The following is a 23,324-nucleotide window of genomic DNA, read 5'->3' on the forward strand; positions in this document are numbered from 1 at the left end:
TCTAGGTGGAGTTGTCGGGTCTGCCCCCTTCCCTCAGCGACAGTGACGCAATAGGGACTTTCCTAATAAATAGAGGAGGAACGCGGGCTTCATTTTTTAGAACGTAGTTTGGATCTGTAACTAGAATACAGCCCAGAACACATGTCTCCTCATGAGCTAAATTGAACTCTGTCTCTGCATGATTCCTTGCTTCCTGTCTGATTAATAGATGTCATCGGTGTTTGAACCTGACAAGTTGAGTGTTTTTTTTTTTTTCTGTGTTTGTCTTGTTTGCTTCAAGATGTGATTGCATACCATACTTGCCAACCCTCACGATTTTCCCGGGAGACTCCCGAATTTCAGTGCCACTCCCAAAAATCTCCTGGGGCAACCATTCCCCCGAATTTTTCCCGAACAACAATATCGGGGGCGTGCCTTAAAGGCACTGCCTTTGGCGTCCTCTCTCACCTGAAACCTTCACCCCTTAACAGCCGCATGCTGTCCAGGCATCCGCTTTTCCTCCATATTAACAGTGTGCCGGCCCAGTCACATAATAATGTAGCGTAGGACGGGTTTAACAATGGTCTTTACTCATAGATGTCAAGAAATGCTGACACGTATGAAATTTTAACTGGTTTAATGAAAACGTTAATTTCAAGCACACACACACACAAGTGAATTCAATGCATACTTGGTCAACAGCCATACATGTCACACTGAGGGTGGCCGTATAAACAACTTTAACACAGCTACTAATATGCGCCACACTGTCAACCCACACCAAAACAAGAATGACAAACACATTTTGGGAGAACATCTGCACCGTAACACAACATAAACACAACAGAACGGGGCGGCTTAGCTCGGTTGGTAGAGTGGCCGTGTCAGCAACTTGAGGGTTGCAGGTTCGATTCCCGCTTGTGCCATCCTAGTCACTGCCGTTGTGTCCTTAGGCAAGACACTTTACCCACCTGCTCCCGGTGCCACCCACACTGGTTTAAATGTAACTTAGATATTGGGTTTCACTATGTAAAGCGCTTTGAGTCACTTGAGAAAAGCGCTATATAAATATAATTCACTTCACTTCAGAACAAATACCCAGAACCCCTTGCAGCACGAACTCTTCCAGGACGCTAAAATTACATCTAGGGCTTTTGGAGCCCAGTGCACAACTGCACACACAAAACAAGAAGGAGACGAAACAGAAGAAGGAACAAGAGACATGGCGACGACGAGTAAGAGGAAGAAATACGCTTGCAACTTCCAAAATTATTGGAAAAAAAGAATTGAATTTCATCCAGGACAGCTCAAAGGGGTATGCTGCCTGCACCCCAACCCTGCTGCCTCCGGGCTCCCAATCTCCCGAATTTGGAGGTCTCAAGGTTGGCAAGTATGGTGCAGACATTATTGATTGATCTCTTATTACAATAAAGGAACATCCAATCTGGGCAGCTGGGTCATATTAGCAATGTGGTGTATTGGATAATAACTCACCAATAGTTGGCAAGCATGTCTCTTTTAGAGTTTGCTGGGCGGTAGGGAGGACAAATGGAGCTCCCGCCTCCCACTTCTTCCTGTCTCCACCAGAAAGTGGACGATCTTCTGGAGACACTGACGCAGCTGCTGAGACGATGTTAAGGGAACAAAAAAACAAAATATATAATTTTGAATTTTCATTAAACCGAATTGCTTTTGCATCTCATATTCTATCGAGAAATTACTTACTGGTTGTATTAACGCACAAGTCCTTCAAGGTTGGCACAGCAGCAGGAAGTACAGAAAGTTCTACTGGATCACAATTTTTCTTTAGATCTTCACTGGTAAGGAGGTTCTCGGCATTAGGCCGGTTGTGTTGGGGAGCAGGGCCTTTTTCTTCAGGGCTGGTTGCTGACTCCTCTACTTCATCCACGGGGCTCTGGAGATTCAAATTAACTCTGCTCAGGATATGGTTCTTCTCACTCTAAGAGAAAAAAAAGTGTCAGGCACTGTTAGGAAAAAAAAACGGTGTTTTATGCTAAATGCATGGAGTAGGGATGCACAATATTATTTTTCGAGTCAACGCCAATAACTTCCGGCTTCTCAAAACAGATACACTATTTTTTATAGCTATATATTTTTTACATTTGGATTTAACAGTAGTTTGTGCACACTTGGGGCTATGAAAGAGTCAAACAAAGGTGGATTTGACAAATTGAACCTGTAGATTTGTCCTGACAAAAGCCATTACAATGAGCCTCAATTTACATACCTCTTTAATTGGGAACTTTTCGATAACCCCAAATTTTCCTCTGTGTATTGAAGAGATTGTACCATAGCACGTTTTACTTTTTAAAATGTTTAATGTTGTAGCAAAATGGCAGTTAAAGTTAAGGATTTTTGTGATTTCTGATCGTTTGTGAGGGCACCAAAGGGACTCCTGAATATGCACGCATGTCGGCAGAGCAGCGAATACAGGACAATTCAGGTGTTGTTGTTTTAGCTTTTTACTAAATATATAGTTGTTTATCACCTCCTTGTTAAGTTTGTGGTATCACAGTACTGTATTGCACTTTATATTTTATTCAAAGTGTACAAACCTTCACTAAAACAGGGACTTTTGTCAAGGCTGGAATGCATTATTCATATTTGCATTGTTTCTTGTAGATGAATTTACTTCACAAAACCAAGTTTTCGATTTACGAACCCTGTTTAACATTTAAGTTTGTAAATCGAGATTCCACTGTACAGTTTCTTCAATGATGGTAAAGAGCTGGTATTCCAGCGCCATTATTTCCATTATAAAACTACAGATCGCTTTAGTCCTCACGTTGTCAGTGGGAAACTCTTTGCACTTTTCAGACGCCGCAGGAATAAGAACAAGTTTTTGCGGCTGGCATTGGGGCAGCAGGCATCTTCTAAGGTTTTCAAAACACCTTGGATACAGTACAGTATTTATCCCGAGGAAAAGAGAATAGCAAGAATCATAGCGATGTTAGCATTTCAAAAGACAGAAAAGGTTTGATGCACTATGTTTGCCTCTTCGCACAAAGTTTGCAGGACATTCGGCACATATATCACAAAAAAAGTCTTGCTCTGACAAAATCAAGAAGTCCCACACGACGACACCACATTTGCTTACAATGAACTCAGGTAAAGGTTTCAATATTTATTACAATGCTTGTCTAACCTATCAAGTCATCCACAGGCTGAATCTCAGGCTCTGTAGCAGGGTTCCTATCTATCGTCTTCAGCATGTCCAGAACACTCTTAACTTTGACCTGATATCAGCTAAACATGGTCTACTGGCTTGTGCTGCTCGAAGTGGAGTATGCAAGGGACCACACATTTGGAACCAGCTTGATGAGAGCCTCAGGATGCTGTATTCATTCTCCAACTTTGAAAAGAAACTGAAATCTAACCTATTAGCCACCTATGTCTAATGCCTCATGTGGGGTAGACCAGGGGTACGTGAGATTTTTTTTAAATATTCTAAAAATAGCAACAATTCAAAAATCCTTTATAAATATATTCATTGAATAATACTTCAACAAAATATGAATGTACGTTCATAAACTGTGAAAAGAAATGCAACAATGCAATATTCAGTGTTGACGGCTAGATTTTTTGTGGACATGATCCATAAATATTGATGTTAAAGATTTTTTTTTTAATGAAGAAATGTTTAGAATGAAGTTGATGAATCCAGATGGATCTCTATTCCAATCCCCAAAGAGGGCACTTTAAGTTGATGATTACTTCTATGTGGAGAAATCTTTATTTAGGATTGAATCACTTGTTTAATTTTCAACAAGTATTTTAGTTATTTGTATATCTTTTTTTCCAAATAGTTCAAGAAAGACCACTACAAATGAGCAATATTTTGCACTGTTACAACATTTAATAAATCAGAAACTGATGACATAGAGCTATATTTTACTTCTTTATCACTTTTTTTCCAACCCAAAATGCTTTGCTCTGATTAGGGGGTACTTGAATTAAAAAAATGTTCACAAGGGGTACATGACTGAAATAAGGTTAAGAACCACTGGGGTAGACTACTGTTGGGTTGTGCGTGGTTGAATGAATGTATGTATGTGTATGCTTGATTGAGTACTCTTATTTTGTGTTTATCATATAGTTTTTTTGTGCTTGCCACCTTGTTTCAGCATTCCATGCATATACTGTCCTCTGGACCCTCCTGCCAAAAGCTTCTTCTAGCTTATGTGGGAGACCCTTTCACTTACCACCATCCTTAAATGGATATTCACTACTGTTGTACTTGTAATATGGTATTGTGAATAAGGTAATGACAGCATGTAAAAACAGAAATAAGCACTTGATTTGCTCACTATATTCCACCAACAGCACGGTACGGATAATCTTGCCCAATTAGAGCATTTGTTTTATTTTTTTAAATCAGTTATCTAAAATATTTTTTATAGTTAACGGATGTCATCATTCGTTATCTGTCCGATATTTGTTGTGCACCTCTTGCATGTAGCATTAATAGCAACACACCTGAGTGACTTCAACAGCCTCTGTGGCAGGCTCTTTCACTGGAGTAATCTGAAAAACAAATTGCAAAAAACAAAGAGAAAACAAATCAAGAAATGCATTCTCAGGCTACAGTGCGCTGTGTAGTGTCATGCATATACTAACAGCTCCGACATTCTTCAGAGCAGTAGTCATTGATATAACTGGATTGGAGGGTTCAGACTCTGGTAGGGCTGAAGCTTTGGCAGCCGCGCTGGGCATGGAGGGTTCAGGGGTTGTAGAATCTGCTCCAGCAGAAGCCATGTCTCCTGCGGCCATGCTAACATTCCCTTCCCGAGCTGCAATCTTTCACAATGCAATAGAACCGATGCCTTTACTAGATGCACTGATACCACCAATCTAGGCACATATAGTAAGAAAGAAAGGCTTACATGCTCATCCCACGCCTTCTTCTCTCTCTCATGCGCCTCCCTCCGTTTCTTCTCCAGTTGCTCTTTGAGTACCGCAGCACGTACATTAGCTTGAGCCTGCAATGACATTTTATTAGACAATTTAAGATAATACAAATGTATAGGTTGGTGCTGCCATATCTCATGATCAGTGTATTTTAACTTCTGACACAGACAATATGTTTCACAGTAAATGCTACAACAAGAAAATGTATTTTTCCTGTGTCAACTGTGCTTTAGCGGACTTACTTTCAAAGCCGCTATCTTCTTCCTCCTGAGTTCAGCCTCATCGCTCGACTCCTGACTGTCTGAGCCGTCGCTGTCGTACTAGAACCCAGGAACGCAAATCATTTTCCATGTTTAAAATAAAATATGTTAAGAAATGACAAACCTTTCCTCCTCTAAGTCGAGCTTTAATCTGCTGGCGCTCATTGAAGTTCTGTAAGCGGATTTGCTTGAGTCTTGTTAAATATTCCTAACAAATGTGGAAATTTCACAAATACAGTAACTGCATAAGCATACACATACAGGGAAACGTTAAAAGGGGATATTTGCAACCATGAGAGAGGTAACTTGCGAAAATTATAAAAGTTATGTATGTTGTGGGCTAATGAAAGCCATTCAGAAAAGTTTGGCTAAAGCTTATTATGCAACAAGTGCACATTGTTAGTTGTTTCTCTGAGACTGCTTTTGTGCATGTGTACGCTTGTACGAGACAGCCGTGAGCAACAAGCCTGAACGACTTTTTCATCAAGCTGACAAGCATTTTTTATTCAATATAAATAGTAATCCTGAAAAATATACTTTTTTTGTGCTGTTATACAACAATGGTATCATAAGCTAGCCAGTGGTCATTATTGCTACATTTTTTTGTTGGAAAAATTTAACATTGAGCAACTTGCAAACATCCCATTTCACTTGTGAATGCAAATAAAAAGTGTGCATTTGTGAATTACATTCAAAGCAAACAAAAAAAAGAGCATGTAAGTGACAGAAAGATGGTTATAAAAACAAATACAATAGAACACAGTGCAATAATAGTGCATATGAGCTCTTGGCGAGTCCCAGGCATGATTGTGAGGATGTGAGGATGAAAGACGGGCAGTGGCAGCTGTGCTGTGAGGCAGTGGTCCCCAACCACCGGGCTCGAATGGTACCGGGCCGCAGAATAATTAAAAAAAATTTTTTTATTTTTTATTTTTATTAAATCAACATAAAAATACAAGATACACTTACAATTAGTGCACCAACCCAAAAAAAACTCCCTTTTTCAGGACAAAAAAAAAAAAAAAAGAATTCCCCCATGCCGCGGGACAAATGATCAAGCATTGACCGGTCCTTAGCTAGAAAAAGGTTGGGGACCACTGCTGTGAGGTACAATGAGCCTCCATGCTCCTACCTCCTCCTCTTTGTTGACTTTGGGTCTTATGAAACGAGCTGAACCAATTTGGCCTCCATAGATTGCTGCCAGGTTTTGCCGAGTCCCCTGTTTACCATTCAAGTCAACCACAATTTAGGCTGACATAGCCTTTTAGCAAGTGCCACATTGATTGTTTTCTTTTTAACAGTAAATCAATTGAATATTTGACCTGTAGAGCTGTACATTTGCCATCTATAAACAATAGAAACTGACAAATGAAATATTTTTTGGTGGTCTGTGTATTGCTGTGTAATATTACTTGTTTTCTACTAATGTGATAGCTGCCGGGCTCACAATGACCAGCTGGATTCTACAGTAATCCTTTCACAATACACAGAACCATATAAATGACTGCTATGATAATATTAGAAACTAAAAAAAAAGCACTTGGAGAGAGCACACTTCCACCAGGCCTTATCTGCTGCAGAATTAAATAAATAGAGTGAACGCTGTTGTCGGTCATCCACTGTCTTTGTGTCTGTAAGTGGAGGCGTGGGCACTAGCATACACACACAAACAGAGAAAATGAGCCTCATAACAAAAATATACTGCGGTGAAATGATCTGGATCGCCCGCAAAATGTAATCACTTGTTCCTTATTCTATTTCTGTCATTTCCAGAAAGTTTGTATCTAAATCCAGGTACAACTTTTTGAGCTATGCTGCTAAAGAACAGACAGACACAACCCAATGAATACATAAGCTCCTGACAGCATTTTGTTTATGAGGTGACATTATTAGTGAATAATCCAAAAATGGTGTTAAGGTGGTGTCCAAATTTTTCCAGTGAGGATAGCGTACAGTATAATTAAAGAGTGGGGGCCATTTGATACATTTGGCAATAAAATACGCTAAACTCAATCCAATGAAGGTGAATAAAATATATGCTAAGCTATTTGAACAAAACACAAATAGCCGACCAAGCTAATTTGTGTCATATCTGGTGTACCCTCATCCATCCATCCATCCATCCATCTTTTTCCAATTATCCAAGGTCGGGTCGCGGGGGCAGCAGCCTAAGCAGGGAAGCCCAGACTTCCCTCTCCCCAGCCACTTGGTCCTGCTCTTCCCGGGGGATCCCGAGGCGTTCCCAGGCCAGCCGGGAGACATAGTTTTCCCAACGTGTCCTGGGTCTTCTCCATGGCCTCCTACCGGTCGGACGTGCCCTAAACACCTCCCTAGGGAGACGTTCGGGTGGCATCCTGACCAGATGCCCGGACCACCTCATCTCCCTCCACTCCATGTGGAGGAGCAGCGGCTTTACTTTGAGTTCCTCCCGGATGACAGAGCTTCTCACCCTATCTCTAAGGGAGAGACCCGCCAACCTGTGGAGGAAACTCATTTGGGCCGCTTGTACCCGTGATTTTGTCCTTTCGGCCATAACCCAAAACTCATGACCATAGGTGAGGATGGGAACGTAGATCAACAGGTAAATTGAGAGCTTTATCTTCCGGCTCAGCTCCTTCTTCCCCACAACGGATCGATACAGCGTCCGCATTACTGAAGACGCTGCACCTAGCCGCCTGTCCACCTCACCATCCACTCTTCCCCCACTCTTGAACAACCCTCATTCATATACAATTAATTTTATTTTTACTATGTACACCAAAATGACCCCTGTGCAGCACTTTGGACAATCCTGGTGTAAAGCCGGAAAGTAAATAAACACTGACGTACCAGCTGTCCTTCAGCCCGGACTTTGTTAAGCATTGCTTCTTTTTTACGCTGTAAAAACTCCTCAACATGAAAGTGCCGCTGCCTGCAAACAGAATAAGGTAAGCATAAGGAGCAAATTTTAATATCTGTGAATGTCATTGATGAATGAGGCTGTGTTTGCTACCTGCTGACATGGCTTTGTTTTGAAAAGTGCTGCAACCTCTGTAGTTGTCTTTTAACCGCTTCAGAGTTTACGGGTTGGGCACGACCGTTAGACAGCACTGGGCCAGCAGCAGCTGGAACTTTACTTTACACAAACAGGCCACACTGTAAATACTTCTTCAATACAACTGCACAACAAAGATAGGCGACGTCAAGAAATTACCGAATAGGAACGCTCGGTCCTCCCGATCTTTCCTTGGAGATGCCTTTGTCGACTGATTGTTTAGCCATTTGGTCAAGAGCACTGTGGTAGCTTTCCGCCTCTGGATCACCGGCAGCCCTTTTTCCACCACCTAAATAAAACTGAGTTGGGAGGACGCAAGCTCACAATGACCAAATATAATTATGGTATGTAGGGGACTGTCTTCAAATAGTCGAAGATTCGATTCGGAGAAGCCTGATTGAATCGCCTCAAAATGCCACCTCGCCTCAAAAGTGTAGTGCTCTTTTGGCAAAAGTAATCATCCTTCAGCTGGTTGACATACGTAAACTTTGTATTTAGTCAAGTTTGTTGTCTTGTCGGCGCAGCGCCAGAGGTAAAGTCCTCATTAAAGAATCCAATATCGACCGTGTACTGTGGGGCAAAAAAGTATTTAGTCAGCCAGCGATTGTGCAAGTTGTCCCACTTAAAATGATGACAGAGGTCTGTCATTTTCATCATAGGTACACTTCAACCTTGAGAGACAGAATGTGAAAAACAAATCCAGGAATTCACATTATAGGAATTTTAAAGAATTTATTTGTAAATGATGGTGGAAAATAAGTATTTGGTCAAGCATTCAAAGCTCTCACTGATGGAAGGAGGTTTTGGCTCAAACTCTCACGATACATGGCCCCATTCATTCTTTCCTTATTAACACGGATCAATAGTCCTCTCCCCTTAGCAGAAAAACAGCCCCAAAGCATGATGCTTCACAGTAGGCTTGGTGTTCATGGGATGCAACTCAGTATTCTTCTTCCTCCAAACACGACGAGTTGAGTTTATACCACAAAGTTCTATTTTGGTTTCATCTGACCACATGACATTCTCCCAATCCTCTGCTGTATCATCCATGTATCCATTTTGGTACAAACTCAACTCGTCGTGTTTGGAGGAAGAAGAACACTGCGTTGCATCCCAAGAACACCACACCTACTGTGAAGCATGGGGGTGGAAACATCATGCTTTGGGGCTGTTTTTCTGCTAAGGGGACAGGACGATTGATCCGTGTAAAGGAAAGAATGAATGGGGCCATGTATCATGAGATTTTGAGCTAAAACCTCCTTCCATCAGAGAGAGCTTTGAATGCTTGACTAAATACTTATTTTCCACCATAATTTACAAATAAATTCTTTAAAATTCCTACAATGTGAATTCCTGGATTTTTTTTCACATTCTGTCTCTCACAGTTGAAGTGTACCTATGATGAAAATTACAGACCTCTGTCATCATTTTAAGTGGGAGAACTTGCACAATCAGTGGCTGACTAAATACTTTTTTGCCCCACTGTGTATTTGTTTTGAGTGTCTGGAAAAGCGCTATATAAATCTAATCCATTATTATTATTATCATCAGAGTGGTTAAGACTTTCTTGAGGTGGGAACTTTTAGAAAACTTTGATCTCTGCTTTGTTCGCTTTAAACCTCTTAAGCTGTTTGTTTACATGCTTTTTTTTATTTGGAATAAAAACTAAGAATCATCTTTTGATATGATGTCCATAAGTAACAAACATGTACATCATGTTTAGTGACATACCAATTCTTATTTTTACACTTTTTTTTCCAAATTTCATTGTATGTTTTACTCTTCTGATGCCACCAGATGAAAGTATACAGTAAGTGTCCACATAATGGCCATAAGACCCCAATTCAGTAGTGTACACCATTTTGGAAATACGACCTAAAAGGTGCTGTCCACGTATGTGGCCACTAAGGTCTTTAGATGTTTTAATAAAAGACTGCATTCCTGAGCATCTAAAAAAAAAAAAAATCACCTCATCCAGCTAAATTTACAAACCATGCAAGGTTATAATGACACCTAGTGTCCAATCAGTATACACTACAATCATAATCTATTTATCTCTTTTAAAAAAACAACCATAGATTCGACTGATAGACTACGGGCAAAATTTAACCCATCAGGTTAGACTATTAAAATCCTTACTCGAAGACAACCCCAGATATGTAATGCATGACGCTACAAAAATAAACATTTTCTATTGTGAAAAAGAAAGAAGCTGAAGAATACCTTCCTCTCTGGGCTGCCAACACTTGATATTAAGACATTCTTCCAGCCTTGCTCTCTGGCGTGGTTTATGCGACTAATCTGTTACATATTACAAGTTCATATATCAATTTCTTGAAATTTGGTGAGAAAAAAAGGTGCAATTGCCACCCACCTTCTCCTTTTCATAGCGCCTCATTTGTTCTGCTTTTATTAGCAACATCTGAAACACACACAGCATGCATGGAAATGCCTGTAAGTGTGATGATATTTTTTTACAGTAATATCATACTATGTGCTCACCTGTTCTTTCTGTTTCTTTTCCTTCTCCGTCAGCTCAATATGTCTTTTTTTGATATTCTCCTGCTATTTGAGAACAAAATATTTTCATCAAATACCTAAAACTTTGACTTAAAGACAAATTTTGGTGCCAACAAGAAGAAATACAATTGTTTCATCAGGAAGGTGCTAACCTTTACCCTAATGAGTTCATCAATTAATTTTTAAATGCAATATTATTTGTTTTACATTTTTTATTTAAGGTTGCTCAGTGTTTCACACAGGACTGCCATCTGTTTGATGCGATTGTGTTTTTTTTGTGGGTAGGGGGTGTTAAGAAGTATTTGTCAACTTTGCATTTGATGAAAGTAAGTAAAAAAAACAAAAAAATTTAACAAATACGTTTACAACTACAGACCTACTTTCTTTGATTGCCGCTTTTTGTCATTTTTATAAAGAAATATCACAAGGTAGCGTCAAACCTACTTGAATGTCTGGAAAAGACTAACTTTAGGCGAGGGAATTGCAAACTGAAGTCCAAAGACCTCCCGGGATCCGCAAAAATGAACTTGTTTTAGTATTACATTTGCAGAAAACTACAAGCCTACTCAGTGGCCTAGTGGTTAGAGTGTCCGCCCTGAGATGGGTAGGTTGGGAGTTCAAACCCCGGCCGAGTCATACCAAAGACTATAAAAATGGGAGCCATTACCTCCCTGCTTGGCACTCAGCATCAAGGGTTGGAATTGGGGGTTAAACCACCACAAATGATTCCCGGGCGTGGCACCGCTGCTGCTCACTGCTCCCCTCACCTCCCAGGGGGTGAACAAGGGGATGGGTCAAATGCAGAGGACAAATTTCGCCACACCTAGTGTGTGTGTGACAATCATTGGTACTTTAACTTGAACTTTACTTTACAAGAAGGAAAAATAAAATGATCATAAAATAATCCTAATTTAAATTACCATCATAACATTATAAAACCACCAAATTCAAATCAAATAGTGTAGATAAAATACAATCAGAAGTCATATGCGTAAATAAATAAGAGTGCTTCCAGCATGGATTTGAACATTGCCAACGTTGACGCCTGTCTCACATCTTTTTGAGGACGATTCCAGGTTTCAGGAGGAAAAAAACTAACAGAGATTTACAATGTTTGGTCCTGACTCCGCGCACTAGCAGGAGGCCACTCCCCGTGGTTCTCAGAGCGAGACGTTTCATTTAGTCAGAGATGTACTTTGGCACAAGACCATGAAAAAGACACAAGCAGAGCTGTTTTTAAAGTCTCTTTTCTGAGCAACAGGAAGCCAGTGCAGTGACCTAATATGGTCGGATTTCCTGGTTCTAGTCCGGACTCAAGCAGCAGCATTCTGGATGAACTGTAGCTACTTTACAGCTTGTTTAGAGAGCCCAGTAAAAAGGCAGTTACAGTAGTCTAACCTGGTAAAAACAAGGGGTGGAAGTAGACCCACAAAGTTGGAGAACCCTTACTTTAGGCCATTTATATATTTGGTATTAACATTAGTGAATACAATGACTTTAAATTCATGTGTGCACCTTGGTGTATGTTTGTTGAACGGATATATACAAATACAGCATTCTCAGCATTGTACCTGTTTTCTCCTCTCTTCTTCGCCTTGGCCTAGTCTTCGAAGAGGGACCTGAACATATCACATAATTACACAGGCTACAGCAGAAGATGCATTGTCGTCAAGACATTTAATGCTTACTAACCGCTTTATATTTAACAGAAGGTTTCCTGTCTGCTACTTTTTTGGTTACGTCGGACACCTTTCTTCCGGTCAAAGGCACTCCGTATTTGCAAGCTGGTTTGGTAATCTTGGCGGCGCAAGATGGTATGGAACCATGGGCAGGACGCTTAGCTAGTCAAAAAGTTAGTACGATAATGAGTTTGGAAGCAATTCATTCACATCAAATATCCAGTTTGATGCATTTTTTTATATTTTACGTTTGGTCTTTCTCCATAACAACAAGAATAACTTCCATAAAAATGATGGACTGGTTATAATGTTACAAAATCAGCAAGGATCAAATACTTATTTTCCACACACTGGCAGTTAGCTTACCTGGTGAGCCCTGATGCGCACCCATTTTTTGGTGCTTGAGAATAACCGTCTGATGAAATTCCTGAGCAATGACCTGAAATGAAAGAAGAAATATAATTGGCATGAACAGCCTATCCACGGTCCCAGCTGTGCTTTGTACCTGTGGAGTGAGGAACCTTTGGATCCGGCAAGAGAGGAAAGGTTTGTCCAGTATGCTGCTGACTGAAGGCCTTTCTCTTGGGTTGTGTTTAAAAAGTTGTGCCAAAAGGAAACGCAGTTCTTGGGAGTAGTGAACGGACACGGGAGGATAGGAGCCACGGATGATCTTCAAAACTAGGTTCTTCATATTTCCAGCTTCAAACTAAATGGACACAAATTGGCAAAACTGTTAGAATTGTTCCTTAATCGCACACAGCTTTTGTGTGTGGGTTATCAACTTGGGGTGTCCTGATACAACTTGTTCCACTTCTGACAAGGGAGCTTGGAGTATTGGCCGATACAAATATCGAACCAATATGACACCAGCATGAATCATACATGCTTTTATTTTGTAGAGTGGAATGCTGGAAAAGGCTTGATCAAGTGAAATGAGTCCAACAGAGAATGATGGTAGGTGTGGAAAAACACTAACCTATTTATTATCCGTCTGGAATGGATTTATGCTGTCTTTGAGTTGAACTGGTTTTGCCAACATTCAGTGAATGATGCGGACACATTTGTTACTGGATATTTTCTAATACACTTCTGCCTATCTTTAAGTAATGCGCAAATGTAATTATTTGCTACTTATTTAGCTTGACAAATGTGTTTTTTACTGCAATATTATTAAAGTAAGGACATATGTCTAGCTTGTGCACTCAGCTGTTTACATTGGGGACGGCGTGATTTAGTTGGGAAAATGGCTGTGCCAGCAACCTGAGGGTTCCTGGTTCAATCCCCACCCTCTACCATCCCAGTCACGTCCGTTGTGTCCTTGAGCAAGACACTTCACCCTTGCTCCTGATGGGTCCTGGTTAGCGCCTTGCATGGCAGCTCCCGCCATCAGTGTGTGAATGTGTATGTGTGAATTTGGATATAGTGTCAACGCGCTTTGAGTTCCTTGAAAAAAAAGGTAGAAAAGCGCTATACAAGCACAACACATTTACCATTTAAATTTGTAAAAGACATCACTAAAAAAGAAATAGAAAATACAAGAAGACCAACCTGTTTATTGGTCGATCTTTGCACGGACACGATGCAGAGATTTTAGCTGTAAACTGATATAATCTAAAATGAGTTTTTTTGCGGATATTGGACCGGGACACGCCCTTATATCGACACACACGCTGCTTATCCAACTGTTGTTAAATCACTCCTTGACAATGACATGCTGCCCCCCTAATATAATGGCAGGGGGACACTGCCTTTAGGTACATTAAAGCTCCATGAATTAGTAAACAACTAACACAAAGAACACTTACTGCATGTTTCAGGGTGCACATTTCATAAAGGACACATCCTAGAGCCCAAATATCACTGCAGGAGGAGGAAAGGGGAGAGAAAAGAAGACACAGGAATATGTTACATACATTTAATATTGTCCCAAATAGAGGTGGGAATCTTTGAGCACCTCACGATTCGCATATATTAATGCAGTATGAAGAAGAATGTTTTAATGTAGACACATAGAATCATCATACTGCTGTCATTATATGCATCAAGTGTTCATTCAAGGCTAAGGCAAAATATTGAGATATACAACCCCGTTTTCATGAGTTGGAAAATTGTGTTAGATGTAAATAAAAACAGAATACAATGATTTGCAAATCCTTTTCAATCCATATTCAGTTGAATGCATTACAAAGACAAGATATTTGATGTTCAAACTCATAATCTTTATTTTTTTTGCAAATAATAATTAACTTAGAATTTCAAGGCTGCAACACGTGCCAAAGTAGTTGGGAAAGGGCATGTTCACCACTGTGTTACATCACCTTTTCTTTTAAAAACACTCAATAAACGTTTGGGAACTGAGGAAACTAATTGTTGAAGCTTTGAAAGTGGAATTCTTTCCCATTCTTGTTTTATGTAGAGCTTCAGTCGTTCACTGGGTCTCCGCTGTCGTATTTTACGCTTCATAATGCGCCACACATTTTCCATGGGAGACAAGTCTGGACTGCTGGCGGGCCAGGAAAGTAACCGCACTTTTTTTTAACGAAGCCACGCTGTTGTAACACTTCTCTTGCTGAAATAAGCAAGGGCGTCCATGATAACGTTGCTTGGATGACAACATATGTTGTTCCAAAACCTGTATGGACCTTTCAGCATTAATGGTGCCTTCACAGATGTGTAAGTTACCCATGCCTTGGGCACTAATGCACCCCCATACCATCACACATGCTGGCTTTTACACTTTGCGCCTATAACAATCCAAATGGTTATTTTCCTCTTTGTTCTGGAGGACACCACGTCCTCTGTTTCCAGATATAATTTTAAACGTCAGACCACAGAACACCTGTCCACTTTGCATCAGTCCAACTTAGATGAGCTCAGGCCCAGCCAAGCCGGCGGCGTTTCAGGATATTGTTGATAAATGGGTTTGGCTTTGCATTGTAGAGTTTTAACTTGCACTTACAGATGTAGCGGCCAACTGTAGTTACTGACAGTGGTTTTATGAAGTGTTCCTGAGCCCATGTGGTGATATCATTTACACACTGATGTCGGTTTTTGATGCAATACCCCCTGAGGGATCAAAAGTCCGTAATATCATCGCTTACGTCCAGTGATTTCTCCAGATTCTGTGAACAGTTTGATGATTTTACAGACCGCAGATGGAAAAAACCCTAAATTCCTTGCAATAGCTCGTTGAGAAATGTTGTTCCAAAACTGTTCGACAATTTGCTTACAAAGGGGTGTACCTCGCCCCATCCTTGTTTGTGAATTACTTAGCATTTCATGGAAGCTGCTTTTATAGCCAATCATGGCACCCACCTGTTCCCAATTAGCCTGCACACCTGTGGGATGTTCCATATAAGTGTTTGATGAGCATTCCTCAACTTTATCAGTATTTATTGCCACCTTTCCCAACTTCTTTGTCACGTGTTGCTGGCATAAAATTCGAAAGTTAATGATTATTTGCAAAAAAAAATGTTTATCAGTTTGAACATCAAATATGTTGTCTTTGTAGCGCATTCAACTGAATATGGCTTGAAAATGATTTGCAAATCATTGTATTCCGTTTATATTTACATCTAACACAATTTCCCAACTCATATGGAAACGGGGTTTGTATATCGTGTATGGCAATATGGCCTAAAAATATGGAGATATTAAAAAAAGGCCATATTGCCCAGCCTTAAAACACTGAGCTAACCGAGGCCCAAGACTTTGCACATACTGTATGTACGATGTTTTACACCACACAATCAATATTAGCGCTTTGTTTTCAGTAGCTCCCTGCAGATCAATAAATATGAATCTATCAAAAGTCAAAACCTTAGTTCTGTAAGGGAAGTATCCCACGACTCCTGAAGCCAAGAAAAACACCCCAACATGTAGTAGTGATTCATTACCTTTTGTTGTTGTAAGGTTTATTTTCACAGATCTCAGGTGAAAGGTAGTAAGGGGTTCCAATGCAGGTTCTTGCAAGTTCTACAGTACTGACAAACGGAAGAGACATGATTTGTTATGACTATCCCAGTGATGACTTTCATTTCTGTTGACATTTACATACCTGTTCAGAACCCTTGCGATCCCAAAGTCCCCCAGTTGCACGGTCCCATCTTTTGTCAAAAATATGTTCTGAAAGATAGCATTTTTATTTATAGAAGCAATGCAGAACAACAAAACATAGCATGAGGGAGCACCTGTGATTTGATGTCCCTGTGAAGGATTTTTCTGTCATGGATGTGTTTTATTGCCAAGCAGATCTGCACAAACCAATCCATGATCTGGAAAAGAGACACGTTTGAGGTAAAACACTCAAACGCAAAAGGGTGTGGTCACATGTTTCATGCTCTATTGCATCCGTGGCAGGTCGCATTAAAAATGTAGTAGCTCACTTGCTCTTCGGAGAAAAGCGTTCCTCTCTGAGAGTTGATCTTTTTGAAGAGGTCGCCGCCTTCACAATAGTCCATCACAATATACAAACAGCCCCCTTCTACCAGTTATACGGCAGCAAAAACATATATTAGAAAAAAAAAGAGAACGATATGATTTGTAGTGGCGTTGCGTGATTCTTTCACATTTGTAGCCAACATCTCCAATCAAGCATACCTTCAAAAGACTCCCTGTACTGGACAATGTTTGGATGACTCATGTTCGCGAGAACCGCCACTTCTTTACGAGATTCTCGCCTCTCTTTTTCGGACATCTATTTTTCATCAATGAAAAGTGCCAAACAGATATTACATGTAAATATACGAATAATCCAGCATGTATGAAGAAGTCTCACCCCAGATATGCTGATCTCTTTGATGACATACTGGTGGCCATCCTCTTTGGATTTGACCAGGGCCGCCTTTCCAAACGAACCTTCCCCAATTTTCTTCACCTTTTCATACTTGTCCATGTTAGCAGAATGAGGTCCAGCTCATGTTCTTCTGTAAATGGAAGTTAAAAAAAATGTTTCCAAAGAAAACAAATCTAGGGGGTTGGTCCATAGAGGGTAGCTGTCATCATTTGATAATAACATCTAGAAAAGTTACCTTAAAGCAGAACTGCACCTTTTGGGATTTTTCTTTTTTTTTAATGCATTCTAAGTCATAAATTATGGCAAGTGTGAGGTGGCTAACAATGTAGCTAATGTACATTCACTATTACGCCCATAAGGATAGGATAAAATATATTGTTTTTAAATCCCACATTGGGGGAATTACGTTTTTTTCTATACAGTAACAGAAGTAAAGCGTAATGAAAAACAAAACAAATAGTAATAAATACTACAAGTTGGTAAAAGTTAATTCTAGATTTTAAATATTGTCTCTTAACTGGATAGTAGGATGTGTACATACATCGAGAAGTTGGTCAACTTCGACATCCAACGTAAACACGAAAAGATGCTTGTTTGGAGCATCTTTTTTTTTTTTTTTAAACCTTTGTAAGGTTTATGATTAATTCTTCATCTAAACAGGAATATATAAACATCCCTTTAGAGCAGACATTGTAAAATACATGATTGTTTTATCATGTTTGTAGTGTGTATTTCTTGTTTAGCCCTTTGCAATACTGCTACATGATCAATCAATCAATCAATGTTTATTTATATAGCCCTAAATCAACAGTGTCTCAAAGGGCTGCACAAACCACAACCCAAACCACAATGACATCCTCAGTAGAGCCCACATAAGGGCAAGGAAAACTCACCACAGTGGGACGTCGGTGACAGTGACAATGATGACTATGAGAAACCTTGGAGAGGATCGCATATGTGGTCCCCCCCCCCCCAGGGGACCGAAAGCAATGAATGTTGAGCGGGTCTAACATGATATTGTGAAAGTACAATCCATTGTGGCTCCTTATTATGGTTATTGTGTTTCATTAAAGCTGCATCTGTTTAGCACAAATCTCCTAAAACCTGTTGCTCATTCTCCTTATATTCAGGAAAAAATATATACGTTTCTGGATCATAATTCGTCCCAGAGTAGTCTTTGTTGTCTTTGACGAAGTATGCCGAGAGCAGTAGCGTTGCTGTTGTCGAAGGGAAAAGCGAACTTTGTGATGCGACTGTGAAATTAATGTGCTTAAAACGGGCAAAATAAGAATATTTTACGTACCTGTTACTATATTACATATATGCTTACAGGATAGATGGATGGATGGATGGTGTTTGGATGTATTTAGAGCTCTGAATAGTGACGCCTATTACCTACATAGTTAGCTGACTTTTGCTAGCGTTTATTTACGATTTAGAATTCATAAAAAAAATAAACACGTGTACTTGTCTTACATAGGGATTGTGAATGATAGGCAAATTTACAAGAAAAAGTGCAGTTCCTCCTTAACTAAACCTAAACTTCAGTGAGTGCAAAGCAACTTATAATGTAAATGACAGCAAAATTAAACTACAGTTAAAGTCATTTCCAGCTAATGTAAAGCTTACAGGTTAGCATCCCGAGGATGGAGGAAAAGACGCCCTCATACTCCTTGCCCTTGCACGCAAACTGTTCCAACCCCAATTTTAAAGTGAAACATGTTGATGTTATCAAAGAAGAGTTATAAAAGTAATATGTTTGGCTTACCATCAGCTATTCTGTCGAGATGTTGACTCACATCCGCTCTTCCAAATGAACACCGCGGCACTACTTGACTTCTCTACCAACCTCGCAGGCTGTCAGTCGTCTCATTCTGATTGGCTGTAGTCAACATTGGCCTTTTCCAATTGGTCAATACAACTGCTCGTCATCTTGAAAGGGCCAATTAGCATACTGGCACCCGCCCTCATCACGACCGTTTCTGTGGACACAGCAACCAGTCCATAGCAACCAAGCCGACTAAAGACTCAGCTAAATGATCACATTATGAAACACTAAAAGAGACAATATTTCAACTTCATCCGTAAAAGTATTTTACAAGTATTTTTTATTAAAACTTCAAGCAAATTTGCTTTACTTTAATTAAAAAAAATAATCACGGTGGAAGAGGGGTTAGTGCGTCTGTCTCACAATACGAAGGTCCTAAGTAGTCCTGGGTTCAATCCCGGGCTCGGGATCTTTCTGTGTGGAGTTTGCATGTTCCCGTGACAGCGTGGGTTCTACTCCGGCTTCCTCCCACCTCCAAAGACATGCACCTGGGGATAGGCCCCTCCCACCTCCAAAGACATGCACCTGGGGATAGGCCCCTCCCACCTCCAAAGACATGCACCTGGGGATAGGCCCCTCCTACCTCCAAAGACATGCACCTGGGGATAGGTTGATTGGCAACACTAAATGGTCCCTAGTGTGTGAATGTTGTCTGTCTATCTGTGTTGGTCCTAAGATGATTGAGGTGGCGACTTGTCCAGGGTGTACGTGCCTTCCACTTGATTGTAGCTGAGATAAACACCAGCGCCACCCGCAACCCCAAAGGGAATAAGCGGTAGGAAATGGATGGATGGATGGAAATCCATGTGACAATTATCTGTCCATCCATCCATTCATCTTCTTCCGCTTCTCTGAGGTCGGGTCACGGGGGCAGCAGCCTAAGCAGGGAAGCCCAGACTTTTCTCTCCCCAGCCACTTCGTCCAGCTCTTACTGGGGGATCCCGAGGCGTTCCCAGGCCAACCGGGAGACATAGTCTACCCAAGTGGTTCTCAACCTTTTTTCAGTGATGTAACCCCTGTGAACATTTTTTTAATTAAAGTACACCCTAATCAGAGCAAAGCATTTTTGGTTGAAAAAAAGAGGTAAAGAAGTAAAATACAGCACTATGTCATCACTTTCTGACTGATTAAATTTTATAACAGTGCAAAATATTGCTCATTTGTAGTGGTCTTTCTTCAACTATTTGGAAAAGAAGCTATAAAAATATTTTTTTTTCTCCAAATAGTTCAAGAAAGACCAAAAATATATTTATTAAAAAAAAAAAAAAGATATAAAAATAGTGGCTTCACGATGGCAGAGGGGTTAGTGCGTCTGCCTCACAATACGAAGGTCCTGAGTAGTCCTGGGTTCAATCCCGGGCTCGGGATCTTTCTGTGTGGAGTTTGCATGTTCTCCCCGTGACTGCATGGGTTCCCTCCGGGTACTCCGGCTTCCTCCCACCTCCAAAGACATGCACCTGGGGATAGGCCCCTCCCACCTCCAAAGACATGCACCTGGGGATAGGCTCCTCCCACCTCCAAAGACATGCACCTGGGGATAGGCCCCTCCCACCTCCAAAGACATGCACCTGGGGATAGGTTGATAGGCAACACTAAATGGTCCCTAGTGTGTGAATGTTGTCTGTCTATCTGTGTTGGCCCTGTGATGAGGTGGTGACTTGTCCAGTTTGTAGCTAAGATAGGCACCAGCGCCCCCCGCGACCCCAAAGGGAATAAGTGGTAGGAAATGGATGGATGGATGGATGGATATAAAAATAACTAAAAACCTGTTGAAAAATAAACAAGTGATTCAATTCTAAATGCAGATTTCTACACATAGAAGTAATCATCAACTTAAAGTGCCCTCTTTGGGGATTGTAATAGAGATCCATCTGGATTCATCAACTTCATTCTGAACATTTCTTCACAAAAAAATAAATCTTTAACATCAATATTTATGGAACATGTCCACACAAAATCTAGCTGTCAACACTGAATATTGCATTGTTGTATTTCTTTTCACAGTTTATGAACTTATTGTGATGCTTTGCTGGCATCGTGATGTGGTTTTTGTTCTCTCGGGGACGCAGTTTGAGATGGACACAGCGTGAAGGTAAGTATGATGATTTATTTAACTATAAAAACGGATTAGGAACAGAAATACTTGCACAAAGGCACTAAAGACAAAACAAACAGAAAGCGCTTGCCGGCAACAAGCAACAGAATAGCGTGGAAGCTAAAGTACACAAAAGTCTTTACCACAATGCAGGAATAGCGACATCACCTGTTGCATTTAGCAAATGAGAATCCGAGACCGAATGAAAAACAAGGGCAGGCTTAAAAAGAAGGGATAATCAAAAAGCAGGTGCGTGCAAAGAACAAAAGGCAGGTGACACAAACGGGTTACTATGACAAAGGAAACAAAACAGGAAGTGTCACCAGGAACTAAGGAGTCAAACACTACAAGGATGTGATACAAAACAGAACAAAACCAGAATATGCTGTGATCCGAGTAGTGGATAATGACACTTATATTCATATTTTGTTGAAGTATTATTCAATAAATATATTTAGAAAGGATTTTTGAATTGTTGCTATTTTTAGAATATTTAAAAAAAATCTCACGTACCCTTTGGCATACCTTCACGTACCCCCAGGGGTACGTGTCCACTCTTCCGTCACTCGTGAACAAGACTCCTAGGTACTTGAACTCCTCCACTTGGGGAAAAGTCTCCTCCCCAACCCGGAGATGGCACTCAACCCTTTTCCGGGCCAGAACCATGGACTCGGACTTGGAGGTGCTGATTCTCATTCCGGTCGCTTCACACTCAGCTGCGAACTGATCCAGTGAGAGCTGAAGATCCTGGTCAGATGAAGCCATCAGGACCACATCATCTGCAAAAAGCAGAGACCTAAGTCTGCAGTCACCAAACCTGAACCCCTCAACGCCTTGACTGCGCCTAGAAATTCTGTCCATAAAAGTTCTGAACAGAATGGGTGACAAAGGACAGCCTTGGCAGAGTCCAACCCTCACTGGAAACATGTCCGACTTACTACCGGCAATGTGGACCAAGCTCTGACACTGATCATACAGGGAGTGGACCGCCACAATCAGACAGTCCCATACCCCAATTGTCCGTCATTGTTTTTAATTCAAAGTAATATTGAACAGATTATATAACTTTCTGGATGATGGTATGTTATTAGTTGAAGTTTGGTTGTACAATTTAAGATCTTCATTTTAAGGACTTTTAGTGTCATATGGTGGACTTCAGGCAAGGTGTGAAGGTAGGGACATATTTATTTATTACTATTAAAAAAAGGAACAAAAGGCGCGCACAAGGCGGAACTACAAAAACTTGGCTAATAAAACAAAAACTTGCACAAAGGCAGAAACTATGAACATGAAACAAAACTCGATAGTGATATGAAAAAACGAAAACTTACGAGGTATGGCAAGAAGCATAATTATGGGCAGTATCAGATGTAAAGTCACCAGGCTGACTTCCTGGCAACTTTCGGTGTAAATAAGTGACATGATTAGTGAAAACAGGTGCGGACTCCAAATGTGACACAGGTGAAACTAATGGTTGCTATGGTGACAAAACAAGAGTGAAAAAGCAGGAACTGATTGTCCGAAAAACAAACAGACATGACAATCAGAGGCTTTTTAAATAATTTTTTTGAGAATATGTAAAGAGTTTTTAAAAAGAGGATCAATGAGTACAGTCATAAATGTTTTACATTGCACTATGGACAGTTGCTAAAAGTCCTCCACATCTATATTAGCAAATGTTTACAAAAGTCTGAAACTTCTGAAATAAAAAAATATTAGAAAATTGAATACACTCAAAGTCCCAGTAGTGTGTGTGTGACATTCATCGGTACTTTAACTTTTAACTTTAATTTACACCAGCAGAATAAACACTTTAAATTGTACTGTGAAAAATAAAATGTTTGCTCAGTCATCAGAATTCTACTGTAAAATGTATGCTGGTTTTTACACTCAATTACTGTACTGTAAAGCACTGTTTTAAAAAAAAATCTGGCAAAAATGAGGTGCCAATTTTTTTTCAATCAATCAATAAATCAATCTAAGTTTACTTAAATAGCCCTAAATCACAAGTGTCTCACAGAGCTGCACAAGCCACAATGACATCCTTGGTTCAGATCTCAAATCAGGGCAAGAAAAAACTCAACCCAATGGAATGACAATGAGAAACCTTGGAGGGGACCACAGATGCAGTGTCCAAAACCCTGAAAAGGATATGTCATGTCAGTGATTGGTGGTCCGTGGAACCCGGAGGAAAGAAACCTCCAC

General features: G+C 40.4%; 1 protein-coding gene across 6 annotated transcripts in view; it reads right to left on the reverse strand.

The window, feature by feature from the left end:
- Nucleotides 1–19,121, reverse strand: part of nek1 (NIMA-related kinase 1) — a 35,920-nt gene extending 16,799 nt beyond the window's left edge. Inside the window, exons 1-26 of one of the 6 annotated variants that reach the window (XM_061882945.1) lie at nucleotides 18,965–19,121; nucleotides 17,179–17,326; nucleotides 17,001–17,097; nucleotides 16,787–16,884; nucleotides 16,592–16,675; nucleotides 16,459–16,526; nucleotides 16,298–16,384; nucleotides 14,207–14,261; nucleotides 12,907–13,107; nucleotides 12,768–12,840; nucleotides 12,415–12,563; nucleotides 12,294–12,341; nucleotides 10,705–10,764; nucleotides 10,577–10,624; nucleotides 10,426–10,503; nucleotides 8,362–8,501; nucleotides 8,161–8,283; nucleotides 7,998–8,079; nucleotides 6,301–6,387; nucleotides 5,293–5,376; nucleotides 5,151–5,228; nucleotides 4,884–4,979; nucleotides 4,618–4,797; nucleotides 4,477–4,524; nucleotides 1,705–1,939; nucleotides 1,474–1,602 (exon numbers count right to left, since the gene is read on the reverse strand). In XM_061882945.1, the coding sequence (XP_061738929.1) occupies nucleotides 1,474–1,602; nucleotides 1,705–1,939; nucleotides 4,477–4,524; nucleotides 4,618–4,797; nucleotides 4,884–4,979; nucleotides 5,151–5,228; nucleotides 5,293–5,376; nucleotides 6,301–6,387; nucleotides 7,998–8,079; nucleotides 8,161–8,283; nucleotides 8,362–8,501; nucleotides 10,426–10,503; nucleotides 10,577–10,624; nucleotides 10,705–10,764; nucleotides 12,294–12,341; nucleotides 12,415–12,563; nucleotides 12,768–12,840; nucleotides 12,907–13,107; nucleotides 14,207–14,261; nucleotides 16,298–16,384; nucleotides 16,459–16,526; nucleotides 16,592–16,675; nucleotides 16,787–16,884; nucleotides 17,001–17,097; nucleotides 17,179–17,295 (2,545 nt within the window). In that variant the 5' untranslated portion in view covers nucleotides 17,296–17,326; nucleotides 18,965–19,121. Of the gene's footprint in view, nucleotides 1–1,473; nucleotides 1,603–1,704; nucleotides 1,940–4,476; nucleotides 4,525–4,617; nucleotides 4,798–4,883; nucleotides 4,980–5,150; nucleotides 5,229–5,292; nucleotides 5,377–6,300; nucleotides 6,388–7,997; nucleotides 8,080–8,160; nucleotides 8,284–8,361; nucleotides 8,502–10,425; nucleotides 10,504–10,576; nucleotides 10,625–10,704; nucleotides 10,768–12,293; nucleotides 12,342–12,414; nucleotides 12,564–12,767; nucleotides 12,841–12,906; nucleotides 13,108–14,206; nucleotides 14,262–16,297; nucleotides 16,385–16,458; nucleotides 16,527–16,591; nucleotides 16,676–16,786; nucleotides 16,885–17,000; nucleotides 17,098–17,178; nucleotides 17,327–18,964 lie in introns of those variants that run through there. The other 5 variants (XM_061882947.1, XM_061882946.1, XM_061882944.1 and 2 more) reach the window with 5 other exon arrangements.
- Between the last annotated feature and the right edge of the window lie 4,203 nt (nucleotides 19,122–23,324).

The sequence above is a fragment of the Nerophis ophidion genome, linkage group LG22 (genome assembly GCF_033978795.1).
Source record: "Nerophis ophidion isolate RoL-2023_Sa linkage group LG22, RoL_Noph_v1.0, whole genome shotgun sequence".
NCBI classification, from domain to species: Eukaryota; Metazoa; Chordata; class Actinopteri; order Syngnathiformes; family Syngnathidae; genus Nerophis; species Nerophis ophidion.